This window comes from Hippocampus zosterae, chromosome 3, assembly GCF_025434085.1.
Source record: "Hippocampus zosterae strain Florida chromosome 3, ASM2543408v3, whole genome shotgun sequence".
NCBI classification, from domain to species: domain Eukaryota; kingdom Metazoa; phylum Chordata; class Actinopteri; order Syngnathiformes; family Syngnathidae; genus Hippocampus; species Hippocampus zosterae.
In genome coordinates this window covers 22,066,499-22,093,076 of record NC_067453.1, presented here as the reverse complement: position 1 = coordinate 22,093,076, position 26,578 = coordinate 22,066,499, and the positions used below count along the sequence as shown (strand labels likewise).

General features: G+C 43.0%; 1 protein-coding gene across 5 annotated transcripts in view; it reads left to right on the top strand.

Moving 5' to 3' along the window:
• The first annotated feature begins 1,024 nt into the window (after nucleotides 1-1,024).
• The window catches only part of LOC127597953 (N-acetyl-beta-glucosaminyl-glycoprotein 4-beta-N-acetylgalactosaminyltransferase 1-like), a 47,855-nt gene continuing 22,301 nt past the window's right edge, over nucleotides 1,025-26,578 (top strand). Inside the window, exons 1-20 of one of the 5 annotated variants that reach the window (XM_052061352.1) lie at nucleotides 1,040-1,525; nucleotides 7,680-7,720; nucleotides 7,891-7,950; nucleotides 10,897-10,992; nucleotides 11,219-11,309; nucleotides 11,391-11,491; nucleotides 11,563-11,630; nucleotides 13,490-13,568; nucleotides 13,693-13,759; nucleotides 14,486-14,617; nucleotides 14,697-14,806; nucleotides 15,435-15,535; nucleotides 15,980-16,047; nucleotides 16,241-17,081; nucleotides 17,154-17,410; nucleotides 18,068-18,221; nucleotides 19,236-19,308; nucleotides 19,392-19,545; nucleotides 19,606-19,732; nucleotides 20,379-21,259. In XM_052061352.1, the coding sequence (XP_051917312.1) occupies nucleotides 1,402-1,525; nucleotides 7,680-7,720; nucleotides 7,891-7,950; nucleotides 10,897-10,992; nucleotides 11,219-11,309; nucleotides 11,391-11,491; nucleotides 11,563-11,630; nucleotides 13,490-13,568; nucleotides 13,693-13,759; nucleotides 14,486-14,617; nucleotides 14,697-14,806; nucleotides 15,435-15,535; nucleotides 15,980-16,047; nucleotides 16,241-17,081; nucleotides 17,154-17,410; nucleotides 18,068-18,221; nucleotides 19,236-19,308; nucleotides 19,392-19,545; nucleotides 19,606-19,732; nucleotides 20,379-20,490 (2,856 nt within the window). In that variant the 5' untranslated portion in view covers nucleotides 1,040-1,401 and the 3' untranslated portion in view covers nucleotides 20,491-21,259. Of the gene's footprint in view, nucleotides 1,526-7,679; nucleotides 7,721-7,890; nucleotides 7,951-10,896; nucleotides 10,993-11,218; nucleotides 11,310-11,390; nucleotides 11,492-11,562; nucleotides 11,631-13,489; nucleotides 13,569-13,692; nucleotides 13,760-14,485; nucleotides 14,618-14,696; nucleotides 14,807-15,434; nucleotides 15,536-15,979; nucleotides 16,048-16,201; nucleotides 17,082-17,153; nucleotides 17,432-18,067; nucleotides 18,893-19,235; nucleotides 19,309-19,391; nucleotides 19,546-19,605; nucleotides 19,733-20,378; nucleotides 21,260-26,578 lie in introns of those variants that run through there. The other 4 variants (XM_052061349.1, XR_007961815.1, XM_052061348.1 and 1 more) reach the window with 4 other exon arrangements.

Sequence of the window (26,578 nt, the reverse complement as noted above, 5' to 3'; positions counted from 1 at the left end):
AAAGCTGCACAATATAGCATAGCCCATTTGCCTACATCTAGGATACCTGTTTCCATATTCCCTAGTCGGAGTCTGTGAAGTATGCATCGTAAAATTTGTTGCTACGAAGCAAATATTAATTTCGGACTGCGGACCTTTTCATGAGTCCTTATGATAGCCCACCAAATTCGTCAATCAGCAAAAGTGGAATAGAGGCCCTCATTAAGGCTGTTTTAATATGATTTCAATTTTTAAATGAGTGACCCAATGATCACAGTATGCAAAGTGACGTCGGGCGTTGGTGACAGTTCATCTCTCTGATTGTATGTTTGCTATTGAATCAATGCATAAGATATTATGAGATAGAACACAAAAGCAAACCACGACCAAGTTAATTATCTGGTAAATTAAGCTAAAAAATGTGTTCACAGTACAGAGGTCTACAGTTCAAATCTGGGTTCCAGCCTTTCTGTCGGGTTTAAATGTTGTCCCCATGCCTTCACAGGTTTTCTCTGGGTACTCCGGATGGATGGATAAAATTAAAATGCTGGAGGAGCAAAACCGAGGCTACAGATTTCTTCTGTGTACACCCCCCGCCCCGCACCCGCCGGTGTAGACCCCATGTATCGCCATCCCTGGTCTATGCCAATGACAAAGCATTATCTTTCTATTCATACATCATAAAGTACACTGATGTCATCCTACGATGTATACAAGGTTGTAAATTGCGTCTTTTTAAAAGGAGAAACTGTTTGCTAACCTAATCACCTCAACCAGCTTCAGGTATCCAAGCCAAAGAAAAAAGGCATATTTTACACTGGGAGGTAAGGTCATTAAACAGAAATCTATCCTAAAATAACAATGTGTTGGGGAGGCTCTTTCAAAATAATTCACTTTATTACAACACCACCAAAATAAACAGTTCCAGTGATAGTTTCACCACGAGTGAACAATGGGTTATTTAAGATAGTCATGTCAGTAATTTAGTGTCATTAGGATTTGGTTTTAGAACAGTTTGTTCGTTCAATTGCTTTGTTTTGTTTTTTAAAGAGTAAATCGATTTCCGTTTTCTTCTGACTGACAAATTAAAAAGCGGTGTGGGTACTCTTCCATCGTCCGTTGTGTTTGTTGAGGTGGAAATGGCAAGAAAATGTTTGGCATCAAACGAGCCACACCAACCTTTTTATAAGTCTTTAAGCCGTTTATTTGCAATTTGATGACTTATTTTGCAGCTGGAATGGAAGCGACCGAGTCACGAGCGCACCGGGTACAGATTGTTGGCCGGTAGTAGAGCGCACATTCGCCGGGGACAGAAGCACCCGCGACAAACTGGGATCAAGAGACGGTCCCTTTCCAAAGGCGACGACGTCCAGCAGCAAAGCTGATGAATGACCCCAGTTAAGCTGTCAGTCGAGTGCCGGGATGATAACCACGTTTTTCCCAGTGAAGAAACTGCGGAGGAAGGGCAAATGTGTGCTGTTCGGGGCCATTCTGGTCATCGCGGCGGTAACCGTTGTGTCCAAAGCGCGGTGGGGAGAAGGCACCGGTAAGTTTGGCAACTTCGGAAAAGGTTTTGACTATTGTTGACATTCAATTTTACTTTTAACTGCCGTCAAATAATTACCCCAAAACACATATTTACTATAATATCTACTTTGTACTCATTACATTAAGAAAACACTTGGTCACTTTAACTTATCATTTATTTGATTGACTTTTTGGTATCACCTGATGAATATTGCTTTGCTTTTGACTTAAAACATGATGAAAAATAGACACGTGTTTTCTTCATCCATCCATCCATCCATCATCTACCGCTTATCCGGGGCCGGGTCGCGGGGGCAACAGCTTTAGCAGGGAAGCCCAGACTTCCCTCTCCCTAGCTACTTCTTCCAGCTCTCCCCGGGGGATCCCGAGTCGTTCCCAGGCGAGCTGGGTGACATAGTCTCTCCAGCGTGTCCTGGGTCTTCCTCGGGGTCTCCTCCCGGTGGGACATGACCGGAACACCTCACCGGGAAGGCGCTCAGGAGGCATCCGAATCAGATGCCCAAGCCACCTCATCTGGCTCCTCTCGATGTGGAGGAGAAGCGGCTCGACTCTGAGCCCCTCCCGGATGACTGAGCTTCTCACCTTATCTCTAAGGGAGAGCCCGGACACCCTGCGGAGAAAACTCATTTCAGCCGCTTGTATCCGGGATCTCGTTCTTTCGGTCACGACCCATAGCTCGTGACCATAGGTGAGGGTTGGGACGTAGATCGACCGGTAAATTGAGAGCTTCACCCTTTGGCTCAGCTCCTTCATCAGTCCCTATTTAAGTTCACTGAAAGTCACCATTTCTCAAGTGTAGTTTATTGAGTTGTAGTTCCTTTAAATCTTATGAAACTATATTTTTTATTTGTTATTTTGGTAATGTATTTACAATACCCTCCAAATTTATTAGAACGGCACGGTCAGTTTCTTTGTTTTTGTTGCATACCGAAGAAATTTGGGTTTCAGAGCAAGAGATTGATATGAGACAGAAATTCACACGTCCACCTTTTCTTTCATATTATGGACATCTAGATGTGGTGAGCAACTCACGGCAGAAAGCAAAATAACAATTTGTACCTGTTGAAACTATTGAAACTCTTGTAAAGCGTGTCGTTCTGTTTGGATTTATTTAAGGGATTATCTCCTAAAATGGTCATATCTTGCTGTGCAGTCATCTGTACCAAGAGACAAGGGTGTAAACCAAACTCAGCTTTTTATCAAATACCCGCTGATGAAGATAAAAGATAGCGATGGGTAGCAGCAACCAACGAAAGGAATGCAGCCCTCAAATTATATAAAGATTTGCAGCGAACCTTTTTCACAGGCTTCGTAGATCGTATTTCCAATATTTTACTCATAATCATTAAATTACTGTGGGATGCTGAACGCAAACATAGCGTGGAATGTGTAAAAATAATAAAATGAACTCAAAATACGTCAATTACCATTATAAGCAAGTTTTCCCTGCTGCATCCTCTATTGCAGGCATGTCCAAAGTCCGGCCCGCGGGCCAAATCCGGCCCGCGGTCGAATTTCATCCGGCCCTCGGCCCCTGTCATAAAATCAGTGCCGTCTGGCCCGCAGGTTGGGCGCAATGGAACACGTGTTGCATTGACTGAGGTCTCGTAGACTGGGGAGTGATGTTTCATAGAGTACTGCTTCCCTCTAGTGGCTAAATGAGTAATAGCATTCACTAAATGAGTAATAGTATTTAGACACTAGAGGGCATCACTCACGAGTTAACAAGACATCACTCCGTGTTTATATTGACTGATATGTCATATTTCAAATGATCCTTGCAGTTGTGGATATGTGTATTGCTTGTTCATTTCCCTGTTGTTCGAGTCAAAGGTTTTGTGACTATTGAAAAGTCATGGTGATCCATTTTATGTTTCAAATCAATCAATTTGCACTCAGGAGACTTCTGTTTAAGAAAAAGTCAAGTGAATAAGCAGTTGCATGTGATATACCTGTTTCAAATGAACCAAAAGAAATTCTTAAAATTGTTGAAATTAAAATAAAAATGGAAATGTAAAACAGACTGGCTTACTAAAATTTGTTGAACAATATTGTTGTTCAATGTAAAGAATGTCAGCCAAGGTCGGCCCCCCCGACATTTTACCACATAAAATCTGGCCCCCTTGGCAAAAAGTTTGGACACCCCTGCTCTATTGGGTTAAGATCTAGTGATTGACTTGTCCAGTTTTAAGAGCTTACATTGCTGACAAAGTCCTTTTTTTGTGTTCATATAAGCAGCCATGCAAGGCCAAGCCATGACATTATCTCCACCATGCGAATTGAGCTTGTGTGTTTTGGATGGGGGTGGTAGGTAGAGTGGTTTCTGGTAGAAGTGGGTGTGTGTGGGAAATGGGGGTGTCCCTTTCAAATCGACAGAAAAACATGTTTAGTTCATTAGCAAGACCCTTATTGTTCACTGTTTGGGGGGATGGCATTCTATAGTTAGTGATTGCTTTCAGGCCGTTCCATACAGATGCAGAGTCGTTAGCAGAGAACTGGTTTTTCAGCCTCTCTGCATAGCTTCTCTTAGCGATGTTAATTTCCTTTGTCAATTGGTTTCGGGCGTGTTTGTACAGTGCCCGATCTCCACTTCTAAATGCGGCCTCTTTCTCTTTCCTGAGTTGCCTGAGTTTGAGAGTAAACCATGGCTTGTTATGGTTGAAGGAGCAGAAGGACTTCGTTGGTACACACATGTCCTCACAGAAACTGAGCTCCTCATTTGTTGGATATGTCTATTCAAGAAAGAACAAAATGTATTTTTTTAAAACCCTTTCAATCATGTCCTTGTCACTTACGTCTCCAATGAATAAAATCCAATGAGGGGGAAAAATGAATTAAAATTGGAAATCACATGGGTTTTTTTGGGGGGCGGTGGGGGGTGGGAGGTATAGTTCACTCCACTCACAACTCTGGCATAAATCTGATCACTGTTGTGCATACTCCAATGAAATGAAATGCATTTTAAGATGAACTGAATCATTCAGGACCATAGACAAACTCATCGAGCCTTTAGATTTTTTTCCACACTTAATTTGTCTCAATGAGTGCAGCCTAACACAGGTGAAACAAGAAAACAGGTCCTTTGAAAAGAGACACGCCAGCCGTGACAAAGGTGTCTGGGGGGTCTGTTGTTGGGGGCTGGGGCAGGTCAGTAGTTCACGTCACAGTTTTACTCTTCACATCGGAGGGAAATGCCGTCTCGTGTCGGCTAACCGCACTTCCTGTCGTTGTCTTTACCTTTATTTGCACCGCGTGAGTCTTAACAGAAGGGTGTCAGGGATGCAGATGAGAACAGAGTGGAAATGACAACACGACTCATACACTCCACCGTTTGCTCCCTTTGAACAAAGTCTGACATGTGAACACATGCTGAGCGCTGTAATGCGAGGCAGGGGGGTCGCCTCGCTTTACATTCCTCACCTTTACATTGGAGTGACGATGGCGCTTGACGGTAGTCACAACGGAGAGGAAAATGAAAAAAAGTCACATTGTGGAATGCAAAGGACTTGAATGCTTTCATGCTCATTTTTATGTTTTTAAAGATTTTTCTGTAGAATTGAATTTGGAACCCAGTAAATTTGAGGTCAGCGATGGACATTGTTGGAGATTCTGAACTCCGAAGGTTTTATACGTGCATTCACCAAACTCGGGCTGTCATTTACAAATCTTTTTAGATTCGACTATCCGATCAATTATTTCATAGATTACTCTGTAATGATGTAAAAGTGATGGGAAGTACTGTGACGAGGCTTCAGATTATTCAGTACCTGAAACAGCACCAAAGATGTTATTGCCTCAATCGTAGGCGTCTGCTGAGCGTCCGGCCAGTTTGTCGTCACACTTATACTTTCCCATGTCCTTTTTTTAATCTTGAGAACCTTTTTCATTTTTTGTTCCGAGAAGTCGCTACGGCCTGTGAGCAGCAAATGTTGGTGCGGTAAACACGTAAGTGGCCCAACATCGGCTACAGTTGGTGCAAATGCAATTTATATATATATATATATATTTATATATATATATAGGTCCCAAAAATGCTGAAAAGTAGTCATTTCGCATGAAAAATCAATAATTATGTTCATTTAAATTTGAGAGGATGAATAATGTCAAAATAGCATCTGAAATAGCGGTCTGCGTAGAGCATAAAGAACATTGTTGCCTTGACTTGCCCTTTGAGTTTGAGCCATAAAAGTTTGCACAAGACAGATTGTACAATGCGTTGTAAGTTCTAGTTATGATGGTCAGAAACAAATTACACCTGTTGCTGAACCTATCTCTTAATTCTCAAAGGTTATAAAATACTGTATTATATGGTGACAAATATAACATATTACAAAATATCTTTTTACGGCATATCCTTGTCATTTATTTTTATAAAATTACTTCGCAAATTAGCGGGAAAAATGAATTGAACTTGGAAATCTGATTTGAGAGAGAGAGAGCTAACAATTTATTTTATGTAGGTCATTTGGCTCCGGATGTAACTCTGGAGTGAGATATGTAATAAATTGCATTTAAAATTGTGATGATTCATTTTAACACTCTTTTTGGTGAGACTGTTTTAACATTGGCCAGTTTTGTGGCAACAGCCTTATCATGCAAATGAGATAATTTTAACCCACGGCATCAACTACAGAGCCAACACAAAGTGTGTACATATATCCCGGAGCACCCTTGTTACACTTGCAAACGAGTGTAGCTGGTCCTTGCATGTGGCACATGCAGCAGATACATCATCCGAATACTCTCGAGTCAGTTTTCCGTCCTCTGTCGTCATTAATGCAAACACTTGCTGTTCTGGTTTCCCTTGATGCTGTAATCAGGACCGGAACACGTACGTTATATCTTGGCACCTGAGAGGAAGCTAGCATGCGCTGCTTACCACAGCCATTTCTCTTTGCACACACGCTTCATCTATGACCAGTACGTTTTTTTCCCCTTTTTTTTTTTGTAATCTTTTGCAGGTTACATGAACACACGGGTGGGTTAGTTAATAAATGTCCCACCACGAGGTGGAATGGCTGTGAGTGGTTGAAGGTGGTGATGCTCTGAACCGTGGAAGAAAAGAAAACACAAATCTACCTAGCAATTGCCCTTTTTCCAGACTCATGGCGAAGAGTGTAGTTGCTTATCGACAAGAAAAGTACAGGCAAATGTCTGGCGAACGTTTGCCGAACATTTGCGGACCCTGACGATCCCTGAGAGGAGCGCAACATTGGTTGCCTTCGCAAATACTTGCAATTGTTTGCCGCTCAGGGGGATGTGTGTGTGTGTGTGTGTGTTTTAAGCTCGGGTCACTTCACGTACAGTAAAGGGTTGAGGGTAGGGTTGGACTACGATAGGAAAGTAGTACAGTTGATGCATTGTTTGGAGTGTTCTTTAAAAAAAAACAGAACATATTTACTTTTAATTATTAATTAATTAAATAATAAAAAATACCAAGATATTGTACAAAATAGCTGCAAAAAATGAAAAATATAAGGCAAAAATATCAAAACATTGGTCACTGTTAATAATTAAAAAAGGGGTCCTCTCACTGTATCATATGTTTCTGTCTTCACGCTCTTCTTTGCTGTCTTCTACATTTGGCTTGACCGATACTTGACGTAATTAGCAACGTACAATCTCTGCTGTACTCTGCTGGGCCTTGTGCGGCGCCAGATGGAGATAAAAATACTCTGAACCACCACCCTAGCATTACGCGCTTCACCAAAGGTGGCCCTGTGCTCCAAACGCCCGTGGGCGTGGGTGTCTCCGCCACTTCTGTAATAACGGCCTTCATTTTACAAAGCCGTGAAAACGCTGTTTCCTTGGTCTTGTCTCAGCTACACCAAAATTGTGTCAATTGAAAGATGATAAAAGTGTGATTACTTTTTTTTACATGACATAATATATTTATTATATACCTAAGTGTCTGACAAGGGTAAACGCTTGAGAAAATGAGTGCGTGGCTAGACTTCATCAAAGTACCAGTCTAGAATTCACCCAAAATGAAAATGAAAACGATTTCCTTCCTTACACTTTTTCATGTGTACTGAAATGATATACATGTCTATGCAATTATGTGTCAAGCTATTAATCGAAAGCAAAGTGTGGTCTATTTTTAGACACCATTTTTGAACTTCTTTTACTGGTTCCTGCTTGTTCCATTGCAGATGACCATGGGGGTTGGGGGAGCGCCACGTTTGACCAGAGGGTAAGCCCGGAAAATGTGGTGGTCATCGAAAATGTGTGTGCGTGCGTGCGAATGTGTGCATGTGCACATGTGTGTCTGCATTTCAGCGTGTCTGTGTGGAAATTAAGGCAATGGAAACCAAAATGTATCAAGCTATGAAGGCAGTGACATTAATGAAGTGTGTGTTCCAGGTTGGAGTGGGCCATGCACTGGAGGATTCTGGATTTATGCCGCAAGCCTGGAAACCAGAGGTGTGCATGCGTGTGTCAATGACGTGTGTGTGGGGGGTGTAGACTTCCTCTTTAATTTCGTCTGTTGTACTCATGACAATTAGCGAACTCTGAAAGTAAACTGCCTGAAAATGTCCAGGTCCCATTTTGTTCTTTAGGATGCCAAGTTAGCGTCATCGTTGTTCACCTAAAGAAATAAATACAATTGGGGTGAGGAATGAACAAAATGTTGTTAAATGAGGTGACTAGAATGCCACAAGTGCTATTCAATGGATTGTCTGTATGCATCTGTGTTTCTGTTCCACATGTATGTCTGCCAGTCATTCCCTCTAGTTAGCTTATGTTTCTGTTTTGATCTTTGAAGTTTGCTAAGTAGACACAGTAAGTGTCTGTCTGTCCGTCCATCTGCCAAGTTATCTTGCGAGTTGTATTTATTTTTCAGTCTACTTGTCAAGTTTGCTTGCGTCACGTAGCAAGGTGGTGGTGGACCCCAAAAAGCAGGCAGGAGGGAGGAGCGGGGTGTATTTGAAGAATTGTATTTAAAACAAAGAAAACTAAATCCAAAACACACAAAGTCCAAAGTATCAAACAAAAACCATGACTAAATCAAAAACATATAACAATGAACTAAACAAACATGACAGAAAACAAGAGCAACCAGCAACACACACGACGGTAGCAATAAGCAACAATGACCCGACACGAGTCTTCGGGCAGGAGTCCTTTTATACAACTAATTATCAAATGACCAACAGGTGTGCAGCTGCCGGGGGAGCCCTACAGTGCCACCTGTTGGTCCCTAAACCAAATCATGACAGCATGTTTGTCTGTCCACCCGTCCAGTTAGTCTTGCTGCTCTTTCGAAACCAAGTCCAAGTCTATTCTTTTATCTGCAGTAGACTTGATTATTGTAATATTCTTCTACCTGGACTCCCTCAAAAGAGCATCAAGCAGCTGCAGCTTTTGCAGAATTCTGGAGATCAGGGTCTGACCAGAACCAAAAAATCTCCCAAACAGTCGTGGAATAGATTGTCAAATTCTTTTCGTTGTCGATAAATCACCAAATGGTTTGGGTCTTGAATATGAAATGAAATGCTCATCGAATGTAAATCCAGTAGGCCTCTTGAGATCTGCAGTCTTGGGTCAATTCGTGAAGTCCAGAATTCAAAGTAAACATGGTGAGACTACATTTAGTTTTTAAGATGGATGCAAATAGAATAAATTGCAAACAGAAGTGAAGTCAGCCCAGAGTGTAAAGGCTTTTAAATCCAGATTAAAAATGTCACTCCCCACTCCCTCCAGAAATCATTTGATTAAGGTATTCTCATTTATTTATTTATTTCACTTCTAGTCATTTTTAGAAAACCTATTTTAATTCTTCTACTTTTAAAATGTTACATATGTTTTTTTTCCCCAAGTTTCATGTGAATGCGTTTCAAAGCTATCATTGGCCGTTCTTTTAGTCATTTTGGTATGCTACGTTGCTTCTTATGCTACGTTAACTGTACTGTCTGTAAATGCTTTTCGGTGTTGTGCCTGAAATATGCTATATAAATAAAGCAGCCTTGCCTTTAACACACAAAAGTGTGGATTGGCAGGAATTGCAGCTTTTTGAACATGTACAAATATTGAGTTGAGCAGAATGAACATCCTTGTGCGGCAATCCTACCACTGTGCCTGTGAAGTCGTTATTATAATGACTGATGAAACTTTACGTTCACGACGCAACAGGAGGCTGTATTCATCCTGCTTTGTTCTCGTCCGCTTATAGTGTATGCACAGTACATAAGACATGCAGGATACACGCCGAGCTCAAATAACGTGGCGTCTTTAGCAGATGTCACAAAGGTTTTCTGTTTACCTTCTGTTCTTTTGTTTGTGAGGCAGACCCGTTCCTACTTAAAGACACGCCTCAAAGAAGAGTGTTGTCAACCCTTAGATGCATGACCGACCAATACCTGCACTTGAGCCCATAGCAACTTCATAGGCCGCACCTGTTCCAAGATCATTTATAAAACAAGTTCCAAAGGAATCTGAGCAGCCATGATACTTTCAACGAGAATGTTGAATATTTTTGATCCGCACACAAAACTGTCTCATTTTCGACCTGCATAGGTACTGTACAAGCTGTATGTGTCTGTCTTGACTAAATGATAAAATGGGAATTACAAAAAGCTGCAGAAATGTGAGCCCTGGGGTAATTTGTTTGACCCTAAATATGCATTCAAGACTGCAGCATTTAGAAGTACAGTACATGACTTCAAATAAGGCTTAAAAATTGTGTCGTAAGTTGATAGAACACTCTTCAGCAGGAGTGAGTGTGAATGGTTGGTTGTCTTATTTGTATTTCCTACGATCGGCGAGCGACCATTTCAGGGTATAAGCCGACCTCTTGCCCAATGACATTTAAATAGGCTCCAGCGCCCCCACAACCTTAGCGGCTCAGAGAAAGGATGGATTTTTATTTATTATTATTATTTTATTTTTTTTTTGCAATAGCATCTCATGATGTTGGCAACCATTACTGAAGTTGCATACACCCTCAGACAGATACTGTACTATAATTGCTATTCATGCATTATAAATGTATACAATCCGTATTTTTTTTTTGTGTTGAAAAAAATGCTGAAAAAATTACATAGGCCTTTATTTAAGGTTAGTTATGATATGATCCACAATAATAACTTTTTTTTTCGCACTAGAAATTTACGATAACGAAAGTCACCCTCAGGTTTAAACCAAAATAAAGCCTCATAACATTTCTGCAGTGTGTCACAGATTGTGCCGATAGGCTAGAACGGAGTTTGTGTGTGGGTCCTTGACAGTACAGAGACTGCCAAAAAAAAAAAAAATACATCTGTGGCACCGCTAACCTGCGGGCGCAAGTGTGCATTTGTGTGCTTCTGTTTTGCTGAAGTAGGTCAGATGTTTGCTTGATGAGTGACTGATAACGCTCTCTTCTCTCAGTATAAAGGCCGGGCCAATTTGCATGTGTTTGAGGACTGGTGCGGCAGCTCCACGGACCGGCTACGTCGCAACCTGCACTACCCACTGTACCCTCACGTGAGTGCGAGCCTGCAACTGCTACACTCTCACTCGTTGGAATACGGCGTCATTTACCACTCTGTTGTATTATTGTCAGTGCTCCACAACACAATTGCTGTTCAATATTGAGTGACTTCTGCCAAAGCCATGCTTACAGTTGTTTGCAGACTGGGAACATTCCACATCTATATGCTAGAACCTCATTTCCCATGACCTGAGATCCTGACCGCCTTTCCTCTTGCAGTCAAGGACCACAGTGCACAAGCTCGCCGTCTCGCCGCAGTGGACCAACTACGGGCTCCGGATCTTCGGTTATTTACATCCTTACACCGACGGTACAACAATTTTTTTTTTTTTTTTTTTTCCGTCGTGAATCGTACTTCATGGCGGCGTCTTTATTTCTTTGCCATCCTCAGGAGAGTTTGTGTTCTCCCTGAGCTCTGACGATAACTCCGAATTCTGGCTCAGCACGGATGAGTCTCCCTCCAATCTGCGGTTACTCGCATGGGTTGGAAAGGTACAAACTTTTGCTGTCGTCATTGAAAAGAAAGAAAAAGTGGGCTTCTCTATTATTTCCTGTCTTTTCAGACTGGGTCTGAGTGGACAGCCCCAGGCGAGTTTGAGAAGTATGCCAGTCAGATCTCCAAAGCAACTCAGTGAGTCCATTTTGTGAGCTACCTGTTTACCAAAATATTTATGAGGCCCTGTACTGAATTTTGCTGGATTGTGGCGCAACAGTGCAGCTCATTTGCATCGTACCGTTCCCGCACCAAGTTTTGCCTCCCCGGACTTGGCAGCAAGGCTGAGCGAAGAGCTCCATTTTTTTCAAGAAATTCAAGCAAAGCTATTTGGCCGGACGAAGCAGACACACGCCTGTACCATGTGAAAGCCAAAAGCGAAGGAGAGCTGCAGTACTGTTGTATTCACAGATTTGGGTTGGATGAATTGGATTGAATTGGGAAGTGAGGATTTGTTGTTGGCCCAGGTTGACATGGTAACAAGCTAAGGGCCTAATGTGCATTGTCCCCGGGGAGGCTTGAGTATTGTATCATTTCAAGGAGACAGGACCACTCCCAAACAGGCAGAGTTCGACAAAAAAATAACTCATTCATAAATAAATAAATCAATCCATGGGTTAGTTTGATGGATCTCACAGACGTAAGACACCTGAAATTGTGACTCTCAACCAGTGTGCTGTGGCACATCAGTGAGAGATCATCAGGTGTGCCATGGGATATGATGTTAATCAATCAATCAGTAATTTTCTCAAACAAACCGCTTTCATTCATTTGTCTGTGACAACCATGTATAGTAACAGGCTAAAGCTAAACAAACAAACGCTCTTCCACTCGATGAAAGGTTTTTAATTCACTTTTTGTGAATTGTTTTGCGAGTGGTGTGCCGTGAAATATTTTTTCCAATGCGCAGTATGTGCCATGACTCAATAAAGGTAGGGAGACACTGATATACTGTACATAAAGCATCTAAATATTTCATCAATAAATAATACCAAGAAACACAAAAAATGGAATGCAATGCAGTGTATACTGTAGTGGTCCTTGTTAAAGTGCTGCAATAAGTAAAAAAAACAGCCTCAAATTTCAAACATGTATGGTAGAATCGGGAGATGATGGAAACGGTCACTATGAGTCAACGTTTGGATGCCCTTGTTTCTCGTGTCACGGAATGTTTAGTCATCGTGTGGTTGGCTGAAACCTGCTGGAAGATTTTTTTGGTCACGCATATCAAGATGCTTGGTTGCACCGTTTGCAAGTTGCAGCTGTCTCATAGTCGCAACGGTGGCCACCTTTGCTCGGCGTATTTTTTTCAGCTATGAAGACGTGATACGTTGAGTCATGGCACGAATGTGGGAAATTATGAGCCATTGTAATACATTTATGGTGGGGGAAATTATGATCGGATCCCCTGCTGAGTTTGCTCACTTTCAAAGAAATGAACCGTCTCTCACGTATATGCTTGTTCGTTAATTCTGGTCATAGGTTGTGTGCAGGTCAAAAATGGATAAAAACACAATTGCAAATTATCGTTTTTTTTTTGGGAGTGAAATGCGTACTTGATCCCCCAGCAAAATCAGTGAGTACTTGGTGGAGAAATGCTTGTTGGCAAGCACGGCAAGGAGACTATTCTCGTCGTTGGGTACCCCCGGATTGCATGCGGCTCAGGAGCGATTGTCGCTCATTTATATTTTGGGAACATGAGTTTTCTGCTCCCTCCACAGCTTTTTTTTAATTTTGGTTTGCAGTCTGACCATTTGACATTTGCTCTTGGCGAACGATGTTCCGCCTTTTACTATTATCAATAAAAAATCGAGTCTGAGACTTGTCTTCTCTTTCAGCAAACCAAAACAATTCAGCAGGAAATAAAATAATGACTTTCCTTCCACTCTCTGTGAAAACAAGCACACCAACTCAAACACACAATCAAATTGTGAAGCTGAAGGATTAACATTTGCTTGTTCCTGCTAAAACAAACAACCGGCACTTCTGCTTTCCAGGCTTTCTGCTCATAGGAGATACTTTTTCGAAGTGATCCACAAGCAGAATGACAAAGGCACCGACCACGTGGAAGTGGCTGTAAGTACCTCAAATAGTACCTCTAATTATTTATAGTGCCCCAAAAAAATCCCAACTTTTTTTTTTTAATGTGAGCGTTCAAGTGGACACGATAACCAAACTGTATTTGTTTATTTTGCCACAGTGGAAGCTGTTGGATGAGGATTCCAGGTTTATGGTCATCGAGTCCAAGTACATCTCTCTCTATGCCAGTAAGTGTCATGAGCATTGAGGTCATAATACACAGCGACGTGCAAAAGCCCACCATCAGATTCCTTTGAGCAAGGCGATCCCATTTTCTTTAGAGCTTGTCTTCATGAGGGTCACGCATGAGCTGGAGCCTAGCCCAGCTGACTTTGTCGTTGTCATTGTGCGGCTAATCAACTTCCCACAATTTCTTCCTTCCCAATCATTATTATTTACTGGTCCCCAATAACTGTCCTCCACTTTTCTCATTTTCACCAATCATCAACTGCTCAATGTGTTATTTCCATCTGTCTTGCAGACGACTTGCATCGGGCAACAAAATTGCATTTCTATCACCCTAACCTGCTGTACATCTGTTCATTCTCACATCTGGCTAGCCTGTACAGATGTTTCTCATCCTTGCTGTCAAACCTGGCATACATGTTATCGTATGCTTCTCGCTGTCCCGCTTTTTCTTTTCACCAACTCTTTTCCATGTATGCTTTCCTGCACGTTCTTCTTTCACCACCAAAATCTCCTTTTCCCCTTTTCCTACTAGAAGACATTCCAAGCACTCTCCTGCCAGTCTCTCGGATCACCTTGGCTGTACAGGTCCAGTCTTCTGGAAGCTCCTCCTGCCCACCGACAATCCAATAATAATCCTCTCACACACTGGCTCATGACCCACAAAAAAAAATCACCTGTAAGCTTCCGCTTATTTTTTTTTACCACCCTGCGCCTTCCTCCCGCAGATGAATCGGCACTGCTTATGAACGACGTTGCGCACATCCCACAGACGGCCGCGAGCCACCGTGATTCCGTGAAGCGCGACGCCGCCACGATAGACCTGCTGTGGGAAGACCCCAGAGACGCTCTTCACCAAGGTGCGGGACTGTTTCACAGACTGGAGGGTTTCTTCCCTTTCTTCCTTCCCTGACATCGGTGTGCCATGTTTTTCGCCAGTGCCTTTGATCGACGACAGTTTCCTGCAAGGCATTCTGCCCAGCTGCGAATACAAGCCCAGCTACACTATCAAAGACTACCCCCTCACTCGATACCAGGGACTCCAGTTTGTATGTATCTCGCCCGTATTTACACGAGGCTCCGTTTGCACACCCAGACTACGTTTGAATTTGAATGCGCTAGGGCAGAGGTCCCCAACCTTGTTTGCCCCACGGACCGGTTTCATGTCAGACAATATTTTCAGCGACCGGCCTTTCGGGCCGGATAGATACAACAATATAATATGATATGACCTGCATGAAAAGTGTGGTATTTTCGAAACAATCATAATAAACACGAATCATGTTTGTTTTGTATGCGGTAACTTATCACGTGACCGAGAAACGGCATTCACCTGCGTCAAGAGTAACATACGGTAGACGGATATAACAGAGAATTCAGTCATTTTTCAAAATAAATCTTTCAGTATCCGAAATGAATAAAACGGAAGGAATGTAAGTTATTTATTCTTTCTGTGCGGCCCGCCACCAAATGACCCGCAACGGTCCGCGGCCCGGCGGTTGGGGACCCCTGCGCTCGCGGGTGAACACTGTCAGTATTCATTTTATTGATGCCTCTTCATTCCTCGACATTCTAATTTTAGTCAAGTTAAATTTTTCATATGGCTCTTCGACAGCGTCACATTCACTTCTTGCATCTGTCCCCAATGTTGTGGCCACTGACAGTATGACTCCCCAGGTCCACATGTCCTACGTATATCCCAACGACTACACTCGACTGACACATATGGAAGGAGCGGACAGCTGCTTCTACCCCGAGAAACCCAACCACATGAAGACGTGAGTAAATGTCTGTAACAATAAATGTGGACTTTTCTTTGGAGACTGAAATCATTTGTCTTTGACATTTTATCTTTTATTTCCTGAGCAGAATAATTGGAACAGATAAACCGTTATCATAGATTTGCGTGAGAGTTCAGATTGAATCCGTTTGTTCCAATACCTGCATCAAGGCTGCGACCCATTGCTACCGGTGAACTTTTTTCCAACATGTTCCAATTCTCTTGCTCCTTTGAAAAATAGGCAGGTCACAAAAATTGTTAGCTACTCAATTGTGCATCGTATCTAAATATTAAAGAAAATGTTGATCTCTTGCTTCATCTGATGATGTTAAACCTAAATGTTTTTCAGTCAGGAAAAAGGATTATGACAGAGAATTTCACTCGAGAGATGGAAAGGAATATGTATTGTATACTGTACATTTAAACGTGCAACTTCTTCTAGGTTTGGATTTTCTCGATACATGAGACTAGATCGACCTGATGAGCTGGAAAAGAAAAACACAGCCAGTGGTATTATTTCTTCTTTTAAAAAAAAACTATATATCTATTTAACTCTTTATTCTCCTTTTAATGAATGTACATTTTCTTTTTTTTATCAAATGATTGTCTTTAAAATAATGTTTTAAATTCATTTTCTTTTTCCTGTCTGTCTATATTACATTAGAATACCAGTTCACACCTCCTCTATTTCTTCTTATGTCAGACTACGGCTTCAAGAAGAGAAAGTCAATTCTGGAAGAGGACAACGAGTTTGGCCAGTATACGTATCTCGGCCTGATGGAGGAGGCCGAAGCAGCCAAACATCGGCATCATCCCTCCGACTATGGGGACGATTACGATTATTACTCCCTGAAACGTCGGCGTAAACATTTCTCCTTGCCTTTAAACGACTCTAACCACTCCTTGAAGAAGTCACCTTATGGCAGTCGTGATAAAGCTGAGATGGATCGAGGCGTTGTACGTCAGCAGACGAAAGTAGCTGAGATGGCTCATTTGGTGGCAACGCAAAGCTCCCAGCGGCACAAGCGACCAGCGGTGAAACCGGAGGGGCCTGTGAAAATAGCACCAAATGTAAAACCAAAACAAAAATCTGCAAAGGGGCCAAACCTTAAAACAGTGGAAAAACCACAACAGCTCGAGCCCCTCTTATCCAGAAAGAAGCTTGCTCCAAAGCACATCCACTCCAAACGGGTGGACATTAAAATGAAGAAAGCCCAGAAGAATAAAAAGTCTCTTCAGCCTACCGACGCCCCAAAGCCGGCTCCCATTCAGGATCACAACAAGGAGGAGCGTAGGAGAGATAGCAGGTGGAGCGACACTTTATGGGGAGCAGGGGGAGACGAGGACCTCAGCCCGGCACCCGTGTTGGACGCAGACGTGGACTGGAGTCAGACTTTCCAGGTCCTTCACGTGGACCTGCAGGCCATGCGCCCCGACTGGATTAACTTGCGCTGCAACATCTCGGGAAACCTTCTGCTGCGCTCCAGCGACGCGCTGCCCGTCGTCACAGCTTTTATGGCTCAACTCAACAAGAACCACGGAGAGTGAGTGTCTCATTTTCTGAATGGCGTCATTTTCTGTCTAATTTGTGTTTGTTTGTGTGTGCGTGCGTGCAGCCTCTTCAAACTGGTGCGTGTGGTTAACGTGGAAAAGCATTTAGATGGCACCCAGGGCAGCCGCTACCTCCTGGAACTGGAGCTGAAGGACGCCCAGGGCCAACCGCTGCGCCTGTCGCACTACATCTACACCCCGATACGCCGTCACACGCGCAGCCAGGACCTGGACTCCCAGCGGTCCAAACCTCAGCTGGTGCTGTGCAACCCAATCGGCTTCCGCTGGAACCCCGTGGCCATGATCCATTTCATCGTGCCAGGTGTGCTACGCTTAGTTTAAGGTGACCTCAAATTCTGGTTGTTGCATGAACGCAAATCGGTGGGAATTCCGTGCAAAACTGCAGGTTTGTCTATTATGAGGAACTTGTATTTGTATCTGGAAGAAAAACCTCTGCTATGAATGACCTGGCCCATCAAGTTCCTTGAATTGTCGATTTGAAATCAGAATCAGAATCATTTTTATTGGCCAAGTGTGTAGAAAACACAACAGGGAATTTGTCTGCGGTATAACACGCTGCATTAGTATCATAAACAAGGACATGACAAATTCATATGGAAGGACATTTCGTAATGTAAGTGAACCATAGTGCGGTGGTACCACCCAGTGACAACTGTGAGACAATGTGCAAAGCATCAAGCAGAGCTTAAGTGATCAGTGGTAGAATACAATACGATGACAGTGTGTACAGTTGGTGCAGAAAATCATTGAACCTTTTTAGAGTGACCAGTAGCAGTATTTGTTGTACAAGAAGAGTGACTCTGTCAGTGACTGTTTAGGGAGTTAATGGCGAGAGGGAAGAAGCTGTTTAAGTGTCTGCTGGATTTGGTGCGCATGGATCTGTAGCACCTGCCTGAGGAGAGTAGCTGGAAATATGTAGGCACTAAATGTCTCCGTGGTGCTTGTCTGCCTTCCTCAGTAAGAAACCAGGCTCGCTGGGTGCAGCGGCTCATCGACGACATGGCGGGCTTGTTCAAGGCGACGGGTGACACCAACTTTAACCTCATCATCGTTGACTATAACAGCACCGATATGGATGTGAGAGCAGCCCTCAAGAAGTCCTCCCTGCACAGGCAAAGTGATCTCATTTCAAAGTTCTGCCTGAATGTGTTAATGGTGATGCTCTGCAGCTCAATATCACTGCAAACTATTGCTGCAATAATAGCCATACAGTGAAACTACCCTACAACGAAACCTACATGGGCGAAACTACCCCCAGTGTGAAAAAATATTCATGTATTAACACCATTCCCATTTTCCTGCCCCCCATACAATGAAAAAAACCTTGCTGCGTTATAGAAAATCTTTTTCTCTGCCCTTGCCTCGTGATGAGATTCACTACAACGAAGTCTAATCCAACAGCGACCTCTACTGCTTCATTCAGAAACGGCAACAGCAACCAGCACACTGGTTTACACATGTGCAGTAGTCCAGGAAGTATTTGTTGTTGTTAGTTTCAGACGCAGCAAGAACGTTGCATTGCTAAAATGCCTACAAAACGGACCTTTGGATGTCAAGCAGGTCAGACAAGAAGAGCTCTGACGCTGGAAGAGGGTAAAAGTGATCAAAATGACAGACGGAAGAAGCAAAATAAAAGACATTATCCAAGAAATTGATGTCAGTGAAAGTGAATGTTGATTGTAAATTTCGCAATTTCTTTCCCTTTTTTCTTTCTACACTGCCTATATGAAGTGTCAAATAAGTTTATGCTCATTCTTATGCACTATTGGAATAAAAATAAGGAGTACACATCCGTTTGTGTGTGCGTGTACACATCTGGTTGTGTGTGTGTGTGTGTGTGTGTGTTTACATCTGAGATCAAATTTGCTACAGTGAAAAACCCCCTGTTGTGAAAAGTTTCTTGCTGCAAACATGATTTCATTGTAGAGGAGTTTCACTGCATTTATAATGCAAAAGCCCTCTTGACATTATTTGTATTTTAATGGTGGTTGGATAGCGTTAAGTCAGTATTTTTCAAGGGTGTACTTTGTCTGGAAATCCTTTAGTACCACCGCTTTAGATCATGCTAACAATGTGTCCGGTGAGCGTATCCTCCCACCATGACAGTCAATTTATTTTTTTTTCAGGTACCAGTATGTGAAGCTGAGTGGCAACTTTGAGCGCTCCGCTGGTCTCCAAGCAGGCGTCAACCTAATAGATGTGAGCGGCCGTGCCCGAGCTCTTGAATCAAAAAATCATCTCTGTTTGAACATTGTTCTTTTTGCCTTTTCCGCTGCCTTCAGGACGACCACAGCATTGTGTTTCTTTGCGACCTCCACATCCATTTCCCTCCCTCCATCATGGATAGCATTCGGAAACACTGTGTAGAGGGATTCATGGCTTTTGCGCCCGTGCTTATGAGGCTGGACTGCGGGGCAACTCCATTGGAAGGCAGAGGTATGAGAGGAGCAAGAAAAAAAAACAGAGTGCAGCATGACACCGTCCTCTGTGTGGCAGGTTATTGGGAGGTTCACGGCTTTGGCTTACTGGGCATCTATAAGTCTGATCTGGATGCGGTGGGAGGAATGAACACCAAAGAGTTCACCGACCGCTGGGGAGGGGAAGACTGGGAGCTCCTCGACCGGTTTGTTCAAGTTTACTGTCATATACATCCACTAGGGTTGCCGTGACACCAACATGCTGACTTTGATATTATACCTGCAATACCGGTACTGAAACGATACCGTGGCCAAATCTTAAAAGCATCAGTACAAAGCAGCGAAATAATAGTCGACAGTTAACCAATTCAAATTCTTTGTATCTGTATTCATTTAAAAAAATGACACAAAAGATACAAACTAGAATACAGATGGTGTCATTCAATAATCTATATTCATTTTGAAACACTTTTCGAATCATTCAAGACTAAACATTTTTAAACACTTCACAATAATTTTCCGCACATACAGGGGTGGACAAAAGTCTCAGGCCATGAAAAGATTTGTTGTTTATTATTTCAGCTGTCAGGCAGTATAAAATCTCATTGAAGAAATATTCAACTTATTTATAATTCTACATTTACCGATGGATAAAATGCATAAGCCCGCGCCGAGCATGTGAATATGTCTGTGTTTTAAAGGTTTAGAGAAGGTCAAATTAAATTTAAATTGTAAAGGGCATAATGCATTTTAGGTTAGGTGAATATACCCAAATTTTCTAAGGAGTGTAAGAAAAAAAAGTAACACACACACTCTCACTCTCTTTCTCCCCTTTTGGTCTCATTGCTGCAGGATACTCCAGGCCGGACTAGAGGTGGAGCGGATCCACCTGCGCAACTTCTTCCACCACTACCACTCCAAGCGCGGCATGTGGAACCATCGCATGTCATCCGGTCCAAGCTGACCCAGTCAAAACCTATCGAGGACCGCTCAGAGCACTTTAACAGCTGATGCCTCCTGCTTTCCAATTTTCATGACTACTAATCAGCACAACAGCATGACCAGAGAATGTCATCGCCATGGCGATGGTACTGATAACATCAGAGTTGTTTCCGCTGGATGTATGACAGATGAAGGTACAAGCCAACATAGGTTCAACTCAGTATGCAAGAGCATAAATGCCGGTGTTGTAGAGTATGTCGCCGTCGGCAATATACTTACTGGACGCAACACTCCATGGATAAATACACATCAATGTCTTAAATCTTTAACGTTAGTCTCAACTGGAAAAGTTGGGTTTGGGGGGGGTCTGTGAAATGGTCAATTTTTGTCAGCAGATGGTGTACGTGATGATTTACTGTAAATTATGGAAAACTTAACTTATTGGTGCCTTTTTTTAAAGTGCATACCTCAATGTATCTGTTTGAAGTGTGCACAGCAGTCTTAACATTTGCTTTATTCAAAATAATAGTACAATAGTAATATTGTGTCGTATTCGCCAAAGATGATCTGGATGTTAAAAAGTAGGGGTTTCTGTTTAAAAACGGCCAAAAAAATCAGGACCGGTAGTTTTATTTCTTTTGGGAAATGTCGCAAGCATACATCAACACTTAATACAAGTTTCATTCCCAGTGGAGGAAAAAGTGGCAATTGCTCCTTTCTGATATGAGCTGAGCCATGTGTTTTCATGTGTCTGCGTTTTCTGATTGTACAGATTTTTTTTTCTGAATAAACTTGCCTGGGGTACAGTGGAATTATTTCAACCGAGTGCAGTAGTGATGGGAAATTCCGGCTCCTTTTAGAGAGCCGGCTCTTTTGGCTTGGCTCCCTAAAAAGAGACGGCTCTTTCGGCTCCCATATGGCTCCTCAGTTTTTGTGTTGCTTAAATAAATTTAATACCAAAAATAACGTAATATGTGTAAAATGAATTACTAATGCAAAAAATAGACATTATATCAAATATGTATTATTTATATGGCTTTATTTATATTCTGAACATACTCAACATGGAGTACATCATGGAGTGCTACAAAAATAAAAACAAAGTACAAAGACCCATCTCAAAACAAGGTCGTAAAAAGTTCCAATCTCTGAATGTGTATATTTATAAGCTTTTAACTATTTACAGTAAAACAACATAAGTAAGCTTTGAATACCACACAACAAATTATAAATTAAAATTTGTAAAACAAAAAGAAAAAAAAGCAGCATTCAGGTAAAGGTTTTAGCTTGTCTTTAGCGAAAATTGGCATGAAGAAAAACCAAGTGCCTCAGCTTTGAGGGGTTGATCCTGTGTCTCCTCTCTGTTAATATTTGCCCTGTTTTGGAGAAGATTCTCTCTGAGGGGACAGATGTTGCTACAACACAGAGCCAACACAAAATGGCTGAAAATCCATTGCAATAATTTTATAAGATGTAAGATATCATACAAGATATCCTTTATTTGTCCCACACTGGGGAAATTTACAGTTCCTCGTCAATTGTGTTCCGTTTTGCTGGTTTTATAGCTTTTTGCATAAAGTAGCTCATAGAGCTCTGGGTTGTACATCTAGGCAGTTGTGACATTGCAGCAGCAGCAACAGTTGCAGACACAGTAGCACCTTCATTAATAGCTGGTTCCCTTACTTGTCTTTTCTCTTTAAATTGTACTGATGGGTGGACATTTCTGATGTGCCTGTGCAGGTTATTTGTGGAGCCTGATCTATGGGATATGTTAACCTTGCACAGTCTACACGCTGCCTTTGAACTATCAATTAAATTGAAATGAGTCCATATTTCACTGCGTTTCCTATCCATTTTCTCACCTTTCCACTTTCCACCGTGTTTTTTTTTCACTAACTAGCTCTCCTCGTCTCCTCGTCTGTCTTGTTTGCGTGCTGCTCAGTGTGCTGCAGTGTGTGTGTGTCTCTTCTTCAACCCCTCCCCCTTCTCTAAACTTCAGCGCGCGCGCGTGTGTGTGTGTGGTGTGTCAACTGTGCATTTAGATTTCACAAATGCTTTGTTTTCTTATTTGTAAACGATGGAAATTTTACGGAACCCGTAAGGGGGAAAACGTAGAGATCCATCGCAAAGTTTGGCATTCCCTCGCAAAAATTGCGAAATATCTCAAATGTATTTTTTAATACGCGTCGATGTACTTCCGGGTCAGTTTAGCTGACATCGACTGTCGTGCGTGGCTGATTGGGAGACGACACGACTTCGGGGTAGGAGATACTCGTGATGGAGGACATTCTCTGTTACTGATTTGGTGCACAATGAGTGAACCAAGTTGGATGCTGAATAATATTCCCGCATATCTGTGCAACATCCCAATTGGGCTTTCACGCACTTGCAAAAAAAAAGTGACTCCATATTTGTCACTCCTGACTTTCGTCAGTAGGTGGCGTCTTGTGTTTAAAAAAACGGAACTATGTTCGAATGATTTGGGACTAACTTTATTAACATTCACAATTATGTGTTCATGGTGCCATGACCGTAGCCCCTTCCCGTCTTGACGACGGCTGCGTGTAATTTGTTTGCGTATCAGTGTCGGCTCGCATGTCATTACCCACATGTGTAGTTAATTCGTGTGGCACCTAGATGGTGCCATTACCCTGCCTTTGTTACGTGATTCCTTGGTTGCATCCAAGAATACTGTATCTGAATGTTGTACCATTGGAGTTGAAGTTCATTCTAATTTCTCATATTTGTCGACTCGACTCATCCCTTCATCTCATCGGTAGTCTGATTGGATAGCTGGGGTGCTGTTGTGTCCCCCAGACCTGGTCTGGTTGAGGGATAACTAAAATTATTTCGTTTAATGTGTTTTCAAATATTGGGCAAAGAGGTCAACATGTCGGAATCCAGGTCAACATGCCAATTCTCAGAGGCTTTTTAATTTGAAATGCGACATCAGATCCGAATGAAGTTAGTCTGGTTGGATGCCGAGGGGGGTGCTCTAGTGTCCTATAGACCTGGTATGATTGAGGGATAACCAAAATTCATTTTTTAATCATATTTTGAAATAAGGCGACGAGGTGAAAATGTCATATTTCAGAAGCATTTTGTTTTGAAATGGAACATTCATTCATTCATCTTCCTAACCGCCTGATCCTCACTAGGGTCGGGGGGGGGGGGGGGGGGTGCTGGAGCCTATCCCAGCTGTCTCCGGGCAGTAGGCGGGGGACACCCTGAATCGGTTGCCAGACAATCACAGGGCACACAGAGACGAACAACCATCCACGCTCACACTCACACCTAGGGACTATTTAGAGTGTTCAATCAGCCTGCCACGCATGTTTTTTGGAATGTGGGAGGAAACCGGAGCACCCGGAGAAAACCCACGCAGGCCCGGGGAGAACATGCAAACTCCACACAGGGAGGCCGGAGCTGGAATCGAACCTGGTACCTCTGCACTGTGAAGCCGACGTGCTAACCACTGGACTACCGGGCTAACCACTGGACTACCGGGCCGCCCTGAATGGAACATCATATCTGAATACCGGTACTCTGATTGGGGTGCCTTAGTGCTTTACAAAACAGTTAACATAAAGTAAAATAATAAACACAACACATAACATAAAACACGGACATTCGTGCAGTCCTAACCACTTTTCCGTCACGCGCTTTGTTGTTTGAAGCAGTTTGAGATGAAAGAGGAGATAATCAAAGTGTCCTTTAACCAGTGGATCAGAGACGTGATGCTCAAAATGTGCACACGTCGGCTACAAGCTAAGTTTCAAAGTCAACAAGAAGCTGTAGCATCCATTGACGAAAAAACAGCAAAAAGGAGATTGGTTCACTTCTCCTGTCCCATGGAAATCTATTTAATTCCAAGCGGCGACTCTCGGTTCCAAATACGCATTGGTGCTCTGGACAAATCGGGGTTGTGAAAAATGCTGCCCATTACAGGCGCAAAAAACACAAGCGCCCCAGGTCTGTCCAGCACCGACAGTCAATGACGCCGACATTCCTCCCAATCAAAATCTGTGCTGGTACAGGCGTGCTGCCGAGAAGGCGCAAACACCAAGCACAGATACTTTTCCTTTGACGAATGTCGTGGCCAAAAAGCGCTGAAAACAGTCCATATCAGGTCCACACGATGAAACAACAAACAACACGTGACAAAATAAAAGACAAAAACACCAAAAAAGAACAAAAAAGCAAAGCAAGGCTCTTGAAGAGCACTTGAAGAACCCTGCCCGGCGCCTCAGGTCTGTGGACCAGTCTTTGCTAGACGTACCAAGAACTAAACTGAGGCTCAGAGGGGATCGAGCCTTTTCTGTTGCTGGTCCATCTCTCTGGAATGACCTCCCACTGAACATTCGGCAAGCCTCCTCGCTGCCCATCTTTAAAGCCCTCCTCAAAACTCACTTGTATTCTTTGGCGTTTGACTCAGCATGACTTAGATTTGCTCTTGATTTTACTGCTTGGTGCTTTCTACCGCCTTATTACTTATTACTTATTACTGATTCGTCTTACTGTTTATTGTATATGTTAAATCGCTCCATGTACAGCACTTTGTATGCAGCGATGGCTGTTTGAAAGTGCTCTATAAATACTGTTGAGTTGACTTGACTTGACTTGACTTGACTTGACTTGACTTGCCGAAGGCTGCCTACTCGGGCGCCGTACTTACAGCATGTGTTGCATCCATTTTTTTCAAGGCTTTAATTTTTATGCGGCTCCAGACATATTTGCTTTTTGTTTTTTTGGTCCAATATGGCTCTTTCAACATTTTGGGTTGCCGACCCATGCACTAAGGCACCCCAATCAGAGTACCGGTATTCAGATATGATGTTCCATTTCAGGGCGGCCCGGTAGACCAGTGGTTAGCACGTCGGCTTCACAGTGCAGAGGTACCAGGTTCGATTCCAGCTCCGGCCTCCCTGTGTGGAGTTTGCATGTTCTCCCCAGGCCTGCGTGGGTTTTCTCCGGGTGCTCCGGTTTCCTCCCACATTCCAAAAAACATGCGTGGCAGGCTGATTGAACACTCTAAATTGTCCCTAGGTGTGAGTGTGAGCGTGGATGGTTGTTCGTCTCTGTGTGCCCTGTGATTGGCTGGCAACCGATTCAGGGTGTCCCCCGCCTACTGCCCGGAGACAGCTGGGATAGGCTCCAACAACGGCTGTTGTGAAAGCGCTATATAAATCGGCATGTATTGTATTGTATTGTGTATATATATATATATATATATATAGATAGATAGATAGATATACATATAAGAAAGACGCCGGCTAAGATGAATGAGGCATGGGACGCACTTTTGCAGCGTATTAACTATCGTAGCTCACGTGTACCGTTTAAAAATGCTTCTCTCGGCCCTCCAGACTTCCATTCTTTGCCAGTATGATGAGTACATATACATAGAGGGAGGAAATGTCATCGTTGCTGTTATAGTCAACGATGATGAGGTTAAAGTTGGTGTCACCCGTCGCCTTGAACAAGCCCGCCATGTCGTCGATGAGCCGCTGTACCCAGCGAGCCTGGTTTCTTACTGAGGAAGGCAGACAAGCACCACGGAGACATTTAGTGCCTACATACACCTTATTTAGTTTACGGTAAATAAGGTTTAAACTTATATAGTTTGGGGCCGCCACAAAAAAGGCCAAAATCCGACTTCAACGGACAGTTAGGACGGCGGAAAAAATCGTTGGCACCGCCCTACCCACTCTTGAGGACTTGCACACTGCAAGAATCAAGTCAAGGGCACGGAAAATCCTCCTGGATCCCCTGCACCCTGCCCACCACCTTTTCCAGCTACTCCCCTCAGGCAGGCGCTACAGATCCATGCACACCAAATCCAGCAGACACTTACAGCTTCTTCCCTCTCGCCATTAACTCCCAAAACAGTCATTGACGGAGTCACTCTTCTTGTACAACAAATACTGCTACTGGTCACTCTAAAAAGGTTCAATGATTTTCTCCACCAACTGTACACACTGTCATCGTATTGTATTCTACCACTGATCACTTTAGCTCTGCTTAATGCTTTGCACATTGTCTCACAGTTGTCACTGGGGGGTACCACCGCACTACGGTTCACTTACATTACAAAATGTCCTTCCATGTGG